The following is a 12,447-nucleotide window of genomic DNA, read 5'->3' on the forward strand; positions in this document are numbered from 1 at the left end:
AATAATTACTAAAAAATAACAAAGTTAAAAAAAACAGATTTGCGATTTGTACGCACGCACGTGAGCTGCGTAACAGCTTTAAAATGGCAGCCACCGTTGGAAGACTTCTGCGGGGTTCTGTAAGTACAAACTCATATAAAGATATATCTTCAAATGATACGTCGGACAGGTAGACTGCACGGTTTAGCCTGGTGCCCGAACTCCTGGACCGGTACCGACCCAGTGGCGGTGTTAATGGATATGGTAATGTCGGTGCTGGTTGTGACCTACGCACGGACTCTGCTGGTTCCAGTCTCTGTTTTGCGGAGTTTCCTTGTGAACGACATAGAGCTTGTTAGCATGCTAGCTTTATCTAAAAACATTTCAACGTTCCTGTCTTGGTTTTCAAGATATTCATCAGTGAAATTAATATAAAATGTTTTCATTCATTTGTTTGGCCAAAGTGAAATATAAACCAAACTAATTATGCTGCGTCACTTTTCTTTGATTTTGTGTTTGCAGCTGAATTCAAACCGTAGGAAAAACACCAACTTTTTTCACAAAGTTATTTTGCTTCAGTTTTTTAGATCTTTTTTCAGACATTGTTATGAATTTTGCAGTAGAATGAAATGTATGTTTAAAAAGCTTTGAAGGCTTTTGTTGACAATCATGAAAAGTTTGTCATTTTCTCTCAAAACTTCTTTAGTTCACCCTGACAGTGCTCTTTTTCCAATGGAAGCCCATTCCTCATAATCAATAGTTGGAGTTAGATTTTTTTTCCACCTGCCTCTCAAGGATTAACCATTTTACAACAGGATTAAGTTCTTAAATTCTGAAGAGCCTCTTGACCTGGACTGTTTTGTTCCTGACCCACTTAGTTCTGATTTTATCCTTCTGGCCCGGTGCTTCATCATGGTGTTCATCACCAAACTGTTACCATACCATACCATCTTTATTTATAAAGCACATTTAAAAACGGCATGGCAGCCGACCAAAGTGCTGTACAGAATAAAAAGTAAAAACACAATATAAAACAATACACAGTCAACAATAAAATGCACAACAAGGCAGATAATTACAGTCAATAAAAAGACACATAATAAAATAATACAAGTCAGGGATTTAAAAATGCCTGGTCGTAAAAGTGAGCCTTCAGCAGCGATTTGAACCGGAGGAGGGATGGTGCCAGCCTCACCGAAAGAGGAAGAGCATTCCATAGTGTCGGAGCAGCATAGACAAAAGCACGCTGCACCCGCGTTTTGTATTTCATTAATGGAACACGAAGCAGCAGGCAATCAGCAGACCTCAACGCCCGGTTTGGCACATACCTAGTGACAAGATCCGACAGGTAATCCGGTGCCAGACCGTTTAGGGCCTTAAAAACAAAAGTCAGGATTTTAAACTTGACCCTAAAGTTTACGGGTAGCCAGTGGAGCTACGCCAGTACAGGTGTGATATGTTCTCTCCTAGGAGTGTTTGTTAAAAACCTGGCTGCCACGTTCTGTACGACTTGAAGCCTGTTAAGAGCGGAGGCAGGCAAACCAATTAAAATGGAATTTGCATAATCTGCGCAGCTGATAAAAACACGATCTGACCACTGCGTTAATCTGAGGGCCCATGGAAAACTGTGTATCAATTTTCACCCCAAGGTTGGTAACACACTGCTTGAGGTCAAAAGGGAGAGTGGCCAAATCAGAAGATACTTGTGTTGTTTTGTTAGGGGTCATCCGGAGTGCCTCAGACTCAGTGTTGTTGCATGGTTGGAGGAGGTCCTTTGGGATGATGTTTAGGTACCAATCTTTATTCACTGGTGTTCTGAGACTAAACTGGGAGTGAGTCCACTCCCCTTTTCTTGGAGAAAACTAGCTTCTTTGCTGCCCTTCTTGACACCAGACCATCTTCCAAAGTCTTCTCCTCTCTGAGCATCACATAAACTCACCCCTGGCTGCCTTTGTTACCAAACCTTTTCTCAGGTGGAGCCCCGATCAGCTGGATCAGTTTAGGAGACTGTCCTGGTGTTTGTAAACAAACAAATATAAGCCAATAAAGAAATTATGAAACATTAAAAACACTGATCATGGGTTTAAATATAAGACAAACTAGATGTAAAATACCAAATATTGTTTGCTATCGTTTCAAGTATTTTCAGTTTGGTTCTTTATGACTCTATTTGTGATGAGTGCTTCATAAATAAAAACGTTTTTATTTCTAAGGTTCACGTTGCTTCTGGAGGGCTGAAAGCAGCAGCTTCTCAGTATGCATCCTGTGGGGCCACGAGGGTTCTCACCAGTGTTCAGAAGGCCTGCTACTCCACCAGTACGTACCAAACCACCACGTCAATATAATGGGTAGAGAGGACTCCAGGAGATCAGGTGTGGAACAGAAAAACCCACATATTTACTGCATTTCAGACTGAATCAGTCATTTATAAAAAAAAGGCAAAAACTATTTGCTAAACAGAACTAAAAGATTAAAAAACTCTAGCCATCCTTGTCTAAAACAACAAAAAACAACGGATCTAATCACTGATTTGAATTTATAAATGTAGAAAAAAAAGGTGTAATATGAAAAAAATGTTATTCACCATAGAGGGAGATCCCAATTTTAGGAATAATATATTTTCTCCATTTAGCTGGTGATGTAATATCTTAAATTATAATGTTACAGATAAGGAGGAATAATAGTATAAAAATGTGGTAAAAAAATTAGCTTGATGAGAATAAAATCAAAACAATTTTAACCAAATAACAGAATTAAAAGTTAAAAAAGGTACAGAAATAATCCAGAGCTTATTTTGTAAAAATAATTTAAATGAAAATATAAAGGATCCAAAATTATAAATTATTTTTGTTAAAATTTCAACATTAGTTTATTCCACATTTGATAAAAAAATAATTTTAATTAGATGTTTAAACGCCCGCCTTGTCCCAGAGAGGCCAAAGGAAAGGAGAAAAACTGTCTTTTATCCTGATGAACCAGTGAAACCAGTTTGACTCGTGTTTATCAGGCTCCTCCAGATGGGCACCCGCTGTCACGCAGCCCGCTCCCACCTTCAAGGCTACAGCGGTCCACAACGGGGAGTTCAAGGACTTGAGTCTGGATGACTTCAAGGGCAAATATCTGGTCCTTTTCTTCTACCCGCTGGACTTGTGAGTTTTCCCGAGGAACGATGCTCGATCAGATTGTTTATCATTTGTTCTTTCCGTAATCAACTGTAAAACCAAATTAAAAAGTACTTGTTCCAAAAACCAAGACCTTTTTTTTTAATAGTTACCATTTTAGTCCCAGGTCAAAAATGCTAAATGGTCAAACGAGCTGCAGGACCACATTTGATTAGGATATTTTTTTGGTTCAGGTTTACACAGACAGGTGATGTGCCACGGTACTTACCTCGTTATAAAGCCATTCTCCTGGGTGCACACACTGGGCAGGAAGTGCAGATCCAGTCAAAACAAACAAACAAAAAACAACACTTTCTGATTTTTAGTTTTCAGCTGAAAACGGAAAGAACGAATGAAACGTGGATTTGGATGGTTTTCCTCACTGGGACCGTTTGTTGCGCTGCAGCACGTTTGTGTGCCCAACAGAGATTATCTCATTCAGCGACAAAGCCAACGAGTTCCACGACGTCAACTGTGAGGTGGTGGGAGTGTCGGTGGACTCACACTTCACCCACCTGGCCTGGGTCAACACGCCACGAAAGGTATGCCCAAGCAAGTCTGTCACACTGTCAGACAAATACAACAGACACCATCATTCATGAGTTTCATGGTGCTCTTTTATTTTTAGGCTGGAGGTTTGGGAAACATACACATCCCTTTGCTGTCAGACCTCAACAAGCAGATCTCCAGGGACTACGGCGTCCTGTTGGAGGGTCCAGGGATCGCTCTGAGGTGGCTTCCATACCTCACTTATAATTTTAAACACTTTTTAAAGGGACTCTAAGGAAGTTTGAAGTTTTTATGCTCGTGATCGCCACTCAGGCCTAACGCGTAACGGCAGCTTCAAAGTAAGCTCGTGCAAGAGGTGTGCATGCTGTACGTGCACACTCCTTAACGAAAATAACAGCTGAGACAGTCCCGTGTGTGTGTGTGTGTGTGGGGGGGGGGGGGGGGGGGGGGGTTCCCGGAGGACAGAAGAACACAGCAAATTAATAATGTGCCTCTGTCTCTGCACTTTCTCGTTGGCCGGCCGAACGTACAGTGTGTGTGTGTGTCCCGGAGGACAGGAGAACGCGCAGCTAATTAATTAATTTGGTTCTGTACCTTTCTCTTCAGCACAGCAGACAATGGTTTATGATGGGTCAGTCCTCCTGCATGCTCTGATCATTCCCTTCCCTTGCTTGAAAAATGGTTCCAAAATGAAAGTTGAACCCACATCTTTTTTATTCGTAATTCAATGCCGTTTGGCGAGTCTCAAATAATAATTTGGGCGTCTTATTACTGTAAAAAATATATCTAATGTACAGAAGAAACTCAGAATAACAAGTTATGTTCACACCTGGAGTCAAACCCAGTTCTCTTGCATGATAATCAGTCATTTTACTAGGTGAGTTAAAGCGCCAGCGAAATTCATTCTTATCTGTAACTTTTATATTCTTGATGACAGCTGAAACAACGTCAATCCAAAGAACAGTTCGGAGCGAAAATGGCTGTTTTGTTGCTAATTTGCAGGAAATATCTAGAAGAAAGTAGCTAAGGGTCCTCAGAAATGTAGCTGGGTTCATCACTAGGCGTTAGGAACAGCGACAAAGTCGCTGAGTTGGCACTACCTCTCTCTCTGCTGCTAAAGCTACTGATAGCAAATGCTACGGGCTACGCCTGAGCGTGAACGTGCATGAAGCAGCCTGCTCGACCCGAGCAACTCTCTCTTTCTGTGATTTTACAGAAAAACAGGCAATCTCAGTAAAAATGCCAGGGTTCATTCTACAGGACCAGGGCATTGCAGGAGAATGTATGAAGAAGACATTTATTATTTCTATACATGTTTTGGCTGTCAAACTTCCTTCGAGTCCCTTTAAATATGAAACTGGATTTTCATACGGAATAACCACAGAAACATAATGCAAATACAACAAACTTCAAACTTTAACATTAATGCAATGATTTAGCACATACATGTATGCACCCATAGTACCATAAAAACTGAACATTTCCGTTAGGGCTGGGCAATAAATAGAAAATGTATCGTTATCGAAATTTCTGACTTATCGGGATAAATTTTCCCATGTCAATAAATTTGATATTAAAAAAATGAAAAGATGCGTGTAGGTTGGCAGCGTTCATGTCCCTTTAATAAGCTGTACCACCTTGAGTGACGTAAAAAAGTGACTCAACGTAAAATGTGACAGCTCCATCTAGTGGACAACTTTTGTTTCTGCGCATACCTGTAGTTATCGTCCATTTATCGCTATCGAGGTGAAATCCTCAATATATCGTGATTTTAGGCCATATCGCCCAGCCCTAATTTCTGTGTATATATATATATATATATATATATATATATATACACACATGTGGTCATTTGTGGACAGTCGGCTGATGGATGTTTAAAATATTTAGATAAAAAGATAAAAGCAAGTCATGAGAGAACAGGTTGGGACCGAGCACACGACCCTGTGGAATGCCACAGCTCAAACAGTATTTGTAATAAGCCAGTTTTAAGCTTTCTTTATAGAAAAATAACTTATTAAAACGTACTGCCAAACCTCATCTGCCCTCAGAGATGAGTATCACTCTGCACCATCACTTTAAAACCACCAGTTCTTACCGAAATATCTTTTCACTTTGCGTCTCAGGGGTTTGTTTATCATCGATCCAAACGGCGTGGTGAAACACATGAGCGTGAACGACCTGCCGGTGGGTCGGAGCGTGGAGGAGACTCTTCGTCTGGTGAAGGCGTTCCAGTTCGTAGAGACACACGGAGAGGTTTGTCCAGCCAGCTGGACCCCCGACTCCCCAACAGTGAGTACCAGAGTCACGTCCTCTCTTATTGTATGTCCTGTTGCCTAGCAACTGTGACAGTACTGAAGAAGAGTTTTAAACTAAATTTAGCAACAATACAAGCAGGGTCCGAAATTAACACTAGCCACTCGCCAAATGCGAGCGAATTGCTCCATTTGGCGAGTAAATGTTTGCACCAAATTAGTTATGTTTATTATCAGTCATCTTCCATGGATTTCTGATACTCCTCCCGCCTTCATGCAACATACACAAACGTACGCGAAACGTCATTTCCACCTATACCATTCAATCAGTTTATCAAGTTAGCAGTTAGCTTCGTGTTAAAACTAGCGGTGAAATGTGGCGGTTTTTAACTGGAGTCAGACAGCCTTCCAAAAGAAAACTCGTCGAACTGGAAGAAAAACCACCAGGACCAGTGGCAACCAGAAGATTTTGTGAAAAGTGGCAAACTGGAGATGGCGGAGTCGTGAGACAATGGCTACATTATGATGGCCACGTAGCGTTGCTGCCTTTCACAGACAACTGTCCCTCGGCATTCTTCAAATATCCAAAAAATGCCCGTACTTCCGACTTTGTCTTCTTTGAGGGATAATAAATGTCCTGAGTGCTGCCGTCTCCTCCTTTGGCCGTTATTTCAGCTTTAGCTTAAAGAAAGTTTTGGTCGTAAACAACAAAGTGCGCATGTGCCGCCGGCAACTTCCAGCAGATGATACGGTGGCTGGTAAGGGTCACCGTGCCTACACCGCAGCCACGGTAATCCACCGAGATTATATATATATATTTTTTAAACAAGACGGTTATTATTATTGTCAACTTTTTTTACCGGGGTTTACTGCTACACCGGTTACCGTGACAACCCTAGCCCTGACACACTTTCAGATATTCTCATGGTGCAGCTGTGTTCTCCAGAGACCAAGGACTAGGACCCAAATGAGGCTGTAATGCTTTGGCACAAAGACGGTGTCAGAAGCAGGATGCCAGACTTCATGGACAGAGAAAACAAGGAGTCTGACTAGATTTCAATGAAAGAGTTCATAAAAACATCTCTAAAAATAAATAAATAAATAGTAAAAATGACAAGAGTTGTTTTTCTTATTAATTGATGTTTTAATTATTTTGTCACTCTGTTTGGAATCAACATAATATAGAATTACATGCTTTAGGTAGATCTAAATCATTTAGAATGTTGGCCGGTAAAAAATATGCTTGGCCGGTAGATTTTCATCATCTACCGGCCAACTTGGCCGGTGAGTAAAAATTTTATTTCGGACCCTGAATACAAGAATACAGGAGCTGCCGTATAAGCTCATTTGATGATTTGTTTATTTAAAATAAATGACAAACTTAAAACACAAATGTTAGTATTTTAATATTTGGCTGTGAAAAAAAATAACGTTTAAAAGTACTATGCTCTCCTGCATTGTCTGAATAGTTCCCGTTCGGCCCAGTGATTCCTGGGATAGCCTTTGCCGTCGAGGACACACACCGGACTCGTCCTGGAAATTTTAGGTTAACAAGGATGCTAATTTTTTTTTGTGTCCTTCAAATTTGGACCGCCCTTTTGCTTAGCTGTGATGTAATCGGCCTAAATGTGCGACCTTGGAAAACGCAGCCCTGTTGTAATGGAGCGGCCGTTTTATCAGGGCCAGAAAGTGATCCATGTTCTGTGTAAGTTGACCTGAGTTTAGTGAACCTCAGAGGTTTATATCAGATTAATAATGTTGGAAACTAAACAGCAGGATGAATCTGGTCTTGTTTTTCAGATCAAACCGACCCCAGAAGGATCTAAGGAGTACTTTGAGAAATGCAACTGAACACTGACTTGTACTGAAGATTTACTCTCATGGTTTGTAGTTTATAAAATACTCTGAAGTGAAAACATCAATAAATCTATTCAACAAGGTGTGTGTGTGTGTGTGTGTGCGTCCCTGCTGGCTTCATAGAAAATATCAATTCACACCAAATGAGAAGCACACTTAGTAACCCCTGTACATAAACATGTTTATTTTCTTTTTACAGCACGTTAATAGGCAGGTTCATAATGTCTCAGACAATGGTACAACATGAGGTGCCAAAATCAACTCAGGTGGGGCAGAGCTGGAAATTAGAAAAGGGCATCACCACTTCTCAGAAAAGTAGGGTACAGATCGTATTTACACACAATGTAAGAACCCAAAGCAGCCGAAACACTCTGCAGCACTGGTGTGGTTATGACAAACATCTAGTTTCAGGTGTACACTTCACTTTTTACAGTACGTGTGCAGAAAGTCCAGCGACTGAACGTGAGGAGAAAGCGAAAGCTCGCGGAGCCGTTTCAAGCTTCGGATTACACAATCAAAACGTCCTACGCCGGGGTGAGAGCTGATCGAAATTCGCCGTCACGTTTTGAGACAGAAGATGATCGGAATAGTTTCAAATCAAATAAAAAACAGATCTCGCAGCACTGAAGGGAGCTGAAATTGATGATCTGATGGGATTTGTGAGAACATGCAATTTCAGGCAAGATGTAAGCGCCACAAGCCCCGCCCCCAAACCCCCCCACACACACACGCACACACACACCCTGTAGTAAATCTGTACAACCAAAATACATTTGGAATCTACATCTAAAGGTTATATACACTGCTCCCCATCCATATATTATCTTTACAATTAAACTTCGTTCAACCCAAACATTTAGAAAGAGACTCAACTGGAAAATGGGATCACATCAAACATCCGTTTAAAAATCCGATCTTCCTGTACCTCCGCTGCTGACGGGTCGGATCTGAACAGGTAACTAACAGCAGGACTAAAGTCTCGCTGACTGGATGGACTGCTTCAGTAACGCAGGTCGACATGGTGGGAAACGGCTATCGAGACGCCAGCGCTCATCTCCTTGGTCTCAGTGGAAGTAAAGGAAAACCGGAGTAATGACATTTAGGGCAACTTCAGGAATACAAAATGGGAGCTAACCCAAATCCAGAATATTCTGACACAACAGAACAAAGGCTTTCCGTCCACTTGGGCCTCTTCACTGAAGAGAGCTACAATACCCCGTCAATATACATCCTGTCCTCTGGTCTCAGGTGGGACTGGGATGGAAGAAGTCTCAACATTTGCCCCAACGTTTGAAAGAATCTGATTTCAAAGTAAAAAAGAACCAAACCTTGTGTTCTACGTCTCCCACACGTTTTCTCTTGTTCACTTTCCGTTGAAGCGTTGAAATTCGTTCAGAAAATGGAAAAACTACATTATACAAAGTGAGATTCTTACAAATCTCTTTGCAAAACAATAAAAGAAAATAAAGAATGACTTGTGCCTGCCGTCTTCCAGAAGGTAAATCTTAACTCCTCGCGTTGCTGCTTCGCTTCTTAGTCGATTTTCACATTTGTGTAGATCTTCTTCACAAAGGCACTTGTTCCCATGTAGCCCACGGCACCTGGAGGGTCACAGCATGACGTCAGTCTCAACCTCTTCACTCATGGGCTAACAAACCGTACACGGAGGCAAAACGGTCACAGTCATCAAACTCTCAGAAGGGATCCCAGAAAAGAGAAGTCCGCTTTAGAAGTGAACTCCAGGCCAGAATCTTTGGTAAAGGCCGCTATCAAAGATGTTGGTCGCATTCTAACGTTTGTATTTGTTTTTATTAATAAAAGTCTTGTTCACAATATTCGGCTCTCACATAAGCCAGTCTGAGGAACGACAGGGAGTATGAATCTAAGTCTTCTTCTACGACTGAAGTCTTTATCGCTGCGACTTTGTAGGTAAATGGTCTGTATTTGTGTAGCGCCTTCTAGAGTCCTGCAACCCCCCAAGGCGCTTTACAACACAGTCATTCACACCCTGGTGGGGATGAGCTACGATGTAGCCACAGCTGCCCTGGGGCGCACCGATGGAGGAGAGGCTTCTGAGCACAGACGCCACCGGTCCCTCCGACCACCACCAGCAGGCAAGGTGGGTTAAGTGTCTTGCCCAAGGACACAACAGCAGCATTCTCTGGTCGAAGCCGGAATCGAACCTGCAGCCTTCTGATTACTGGACAACCCGCTCTCCCTCCTGAGCGACTGCTGTCCCAGTATGAGAAAACAAGTTGAAATTACATCACAGGGAGGAGTAATCTAACCCCGATTCCACCAATCGTGCTCCAAATTCAAAGATGGCTGACAGTGGACCAGGTGGAGCTTCCAGCTGAGGTGAAGCATCACAGATGAAGTCGTATGTGTGAATCAGTAATTATTACAGTTTTTATTATTATAACTAATGTACATTAGTTGGACTTTGTGCTGTAACTTGTCAGTTAAGAACATGCTAATGATGCTAGGTTTGTGCTAGCATTACCAATAATAAAGTTACAGTCCCATTAAGCCGGGCGGACACTGTGCGACTTTTTCACTTTGAGCCGATTTTCCACTCGTGCGAGAATCCACAAGATCGGGGCGAGTTTTGCGCCGAGCGTTGTGTACAGGGGGTTACGAGAGGCGATTAACACCACGTGACCAGCTACCGATCAGCAATCGTGAGCTCGCACGGACTTCTGGCGTGTTTGATATTTTGCTCGTCCCTCGTGAGGGTATCGCACTGTTGAAGCGGCGCTGCGAGCGCCGTTTTTTACTCGCAAAGATTGTCAAGAAAGCGTGTTTGTCGTGTTCATGTCAAATTAAACTGATCACAAAACACAGATTTACTTTCTTTATTTCGTTTTCCTCATCCAACCCCATAAATCCCTGTGTGTCCTCCTGCAGCACTCCCGAAGGACAACAGGCAAAACAAGACAAAAAAGTCTGACGTGTTGAGTAAAAACTGCTATTTTTAGCATATTTTTAGGGCCGACGTGTTGCTACCAGACGTACAGTGTGAGCAGTCAGGTCGCATCCGAGAACTGGGTCGTACAGTGTGAGCACATGACTCGTGAGATCTGCTCTGCGAGGAAGTCGTACAGTTTGAGCTGAAGCTGAGTGCTACGAGTGAAAAAGTCGCACAGTGTACGCCCGGCTTAAGTCATCACACACTAATGAAACTCTTCTCCACATGTGACCCATCCCCGTGGGGAGTGGGGAGCTGCAGCGGTGGCTGCACTCGACAAATATCAGGTGGTTTAACCCCCTCAATCCAACCCCTTAGAGCTAAAGCCCCATTCCCAGCTGTACCGGGTCGGCCCGGGCCGGGTAGCCCCAGTCGGCCCCAGTCTGGCCCGGTTGTTTCCACACATCCTTGTCTTAAGCCCATGTGGGCTGATTCTACCCACCAATCAGAGGCTTGCTCTAATGGAAGGTGTGAATTTGCTGTCAGCAGTGGGTGTGTTGGCCCTGGTCGGCCTGAAGCAGTACCCCTCGGGAAGAGGGCCGAGAATGAGCCTTGGTTGGCCCGGGAAAATTCCAGGCCACCCAGATATGTAAACAACCTACGCTACCCGGCCCGGGCCGACCCGGTACGGGTGGGAATGGGGCTTAAGTGTCAAGCAGGGAGATACTGGGTCCCATTATGACTCAACTGGGATTTAAACCCCGATCTCCAAACTCTACCACTAGGCCACTGAGAATAATAACAACAATAATAATAGATTAGATTAATATAGCACCCTTCAAGGCACCCAAAGCATTTCCATTATTCACGCACCGCCGCTGATTGTAAGCTACCAGCCACAGCCGCCCTGGGGTGATCTGATAGAGCAGAGGCTGCCATTTGCACCATCTGCCCCTTTGACTCCACCAACATGGCAACGCTGAGTGAAGTGTCTTACGGACACAGCAACAGAATGCCCTGGCCGAAGCTGGGACCAATCCCACAACCCTATCATGAGGGCTAGCATGGCGTTAGCTTGCATGCTACAAGTCCAACAACTAGGCCGGAGCGCAGCACAACCCAAAGTGCCATTCAAGTCATCTGTTGTAAATGAGTTTTTGCAGAATTGGAGAGAAATGTGAATTCTCTTTACATCATTCGGCCAAAACGTAACACTTTTAAAACCCTGTTATGTTTCTAGACAGACCCCAGACTCACCACACATGATTCCCAGAGCAGTGCTGAACACGGCCATGTAGCCGAAGTAGAAGGACGTCTGAAACAACCCGTACATCCTGGAACACACACCAAAAACAGCCATACAGTCAAGATTTATCCTAAGAGAAGTTGTCGAGGCTTAAGAGAAACAATTACTCACTTAGTCTTGAAGAAGTAGTAGTAAAAGGAGTACATGTAAACATAAACTGCCGTGGACGCAGCTGAGAGGAAGCTTGTCCACTGCCTGGAAAAAGAGAAGTTTAGTCAGCTGAAACTCGCCTGGAAGCAAAAGTCAGGGAGAAGACAGGAAAGTTCACGTCACACTCAACAGGACTCCTTACCATCTGTAGTCCTCAGCGTTGAGCAGGAAGTACGTACACACGATGGTCACGCACACGGTGACGATACACAAGATGACCAGGACCAGCATCATAAAGCCGTACACGTAGTAGATCTTATAGGCCCAAAAGGACGTGAAGATGAAGTACCTGATGACAGTAGACAGAAAACACACCAGTGT

The 12,447-nt window shown here is 43.2% G+C and overlaps 2 protein-coding genes across 4 annotated transcripts in view; one reads left to right on the plus strand and one right to left on the minus strand.

Moving 5' to 3' along the window:
• The first annotated feature begins 13 nt into the window (after positions 1 to 13).
• Positions 14 to 7,845, plus strand: prdx3 (peroxiredoxin 3). 3 transcript variants are annotated; one of them, XM_070542189.1, is made up of 7 exons: positions 14 to 119; positions 2,193 to 2,295; positions 2,987 to 3,128; positions 3,547 to 3,682; positions 3,769 to 3,872; positions 5,777 to 5,942; positions 7,706 to 7,845. In XM_070542189.1, exons 1-7 carry the CDS (start codon positions 84 to 86, stop codon positions 7,754 to 7,756), a joined length of 738 nt encoding a protein of 245 aa, XP_070398290.1. In that variant the 5' UTR covers positions 14 to 83; the 3' UTR covers positions 7,757 to 7,845. The 3 variants fall into 3 exon arrangements, with proteins under 3 accessions (XP_070398290.1, XP_070398289.1, XP_070398291.1); XM_070542188.1 differs by lacking the exon at positions 14 to 119 and adding an exon at positions 169 to 243; XM_070542190.1 differs by lacking the exon at positions 14 to 119 and adding an exon at positions 205 to 243 and having other exon boundaries at positions 2,193 to 2,351.
• Positions 7,846 to 9,069: 1,224 nt separating this feature from the next.
• The window catches only part of tm9sf3 (transmembrane 9 superfamily member 3), an 18,055-nt gene continuing 14,677 nt past the window's right edge, over positions 9,070 to 12,447 (minus strand). The window contains exons 12-15 of the mRNA XM_070542182.1: positions 12,269 to 12,415; positions 12,088 to 12,171; positions 11,928 to 12,004; positions 9,070 to 9,363 (exon numbers count right to left, since the gene is read on the minus strand). Coding sequence (XP_070398283.1) covers positions 9,296 to 9,363; positions 11,928 to 12,004; positions 12,088 to 12,171; positions 12,269 to 12,415 — 376 coding nt within the window. The 3' untranslated portion in view covers positions 9,070 to 9,295. The remainder of the gene's footprint in view (positions 9,364 to 11,927; positions 12,005 to 12,087; positions 12,172 to 12,268; positions 12,416 to 12,447) is intronic.

This window comes from Nothobranchius furzeri, chromosome 12 (assembly GCF_043380555.1).
Source record: "Nothobranchius furzeri strain GRZ-AD chromosome 12, NfurGRZ-RIMD1, whole genome shotgun sequence".
In the NCBI taxonomy this organism is placed as follows: Eukaryota; Metazoa; Chordata; class Actinopteri; order Cyprinodontiformes; family Nothobranchiidae; genus Nothobranchius; species Nothobranchius furzeri.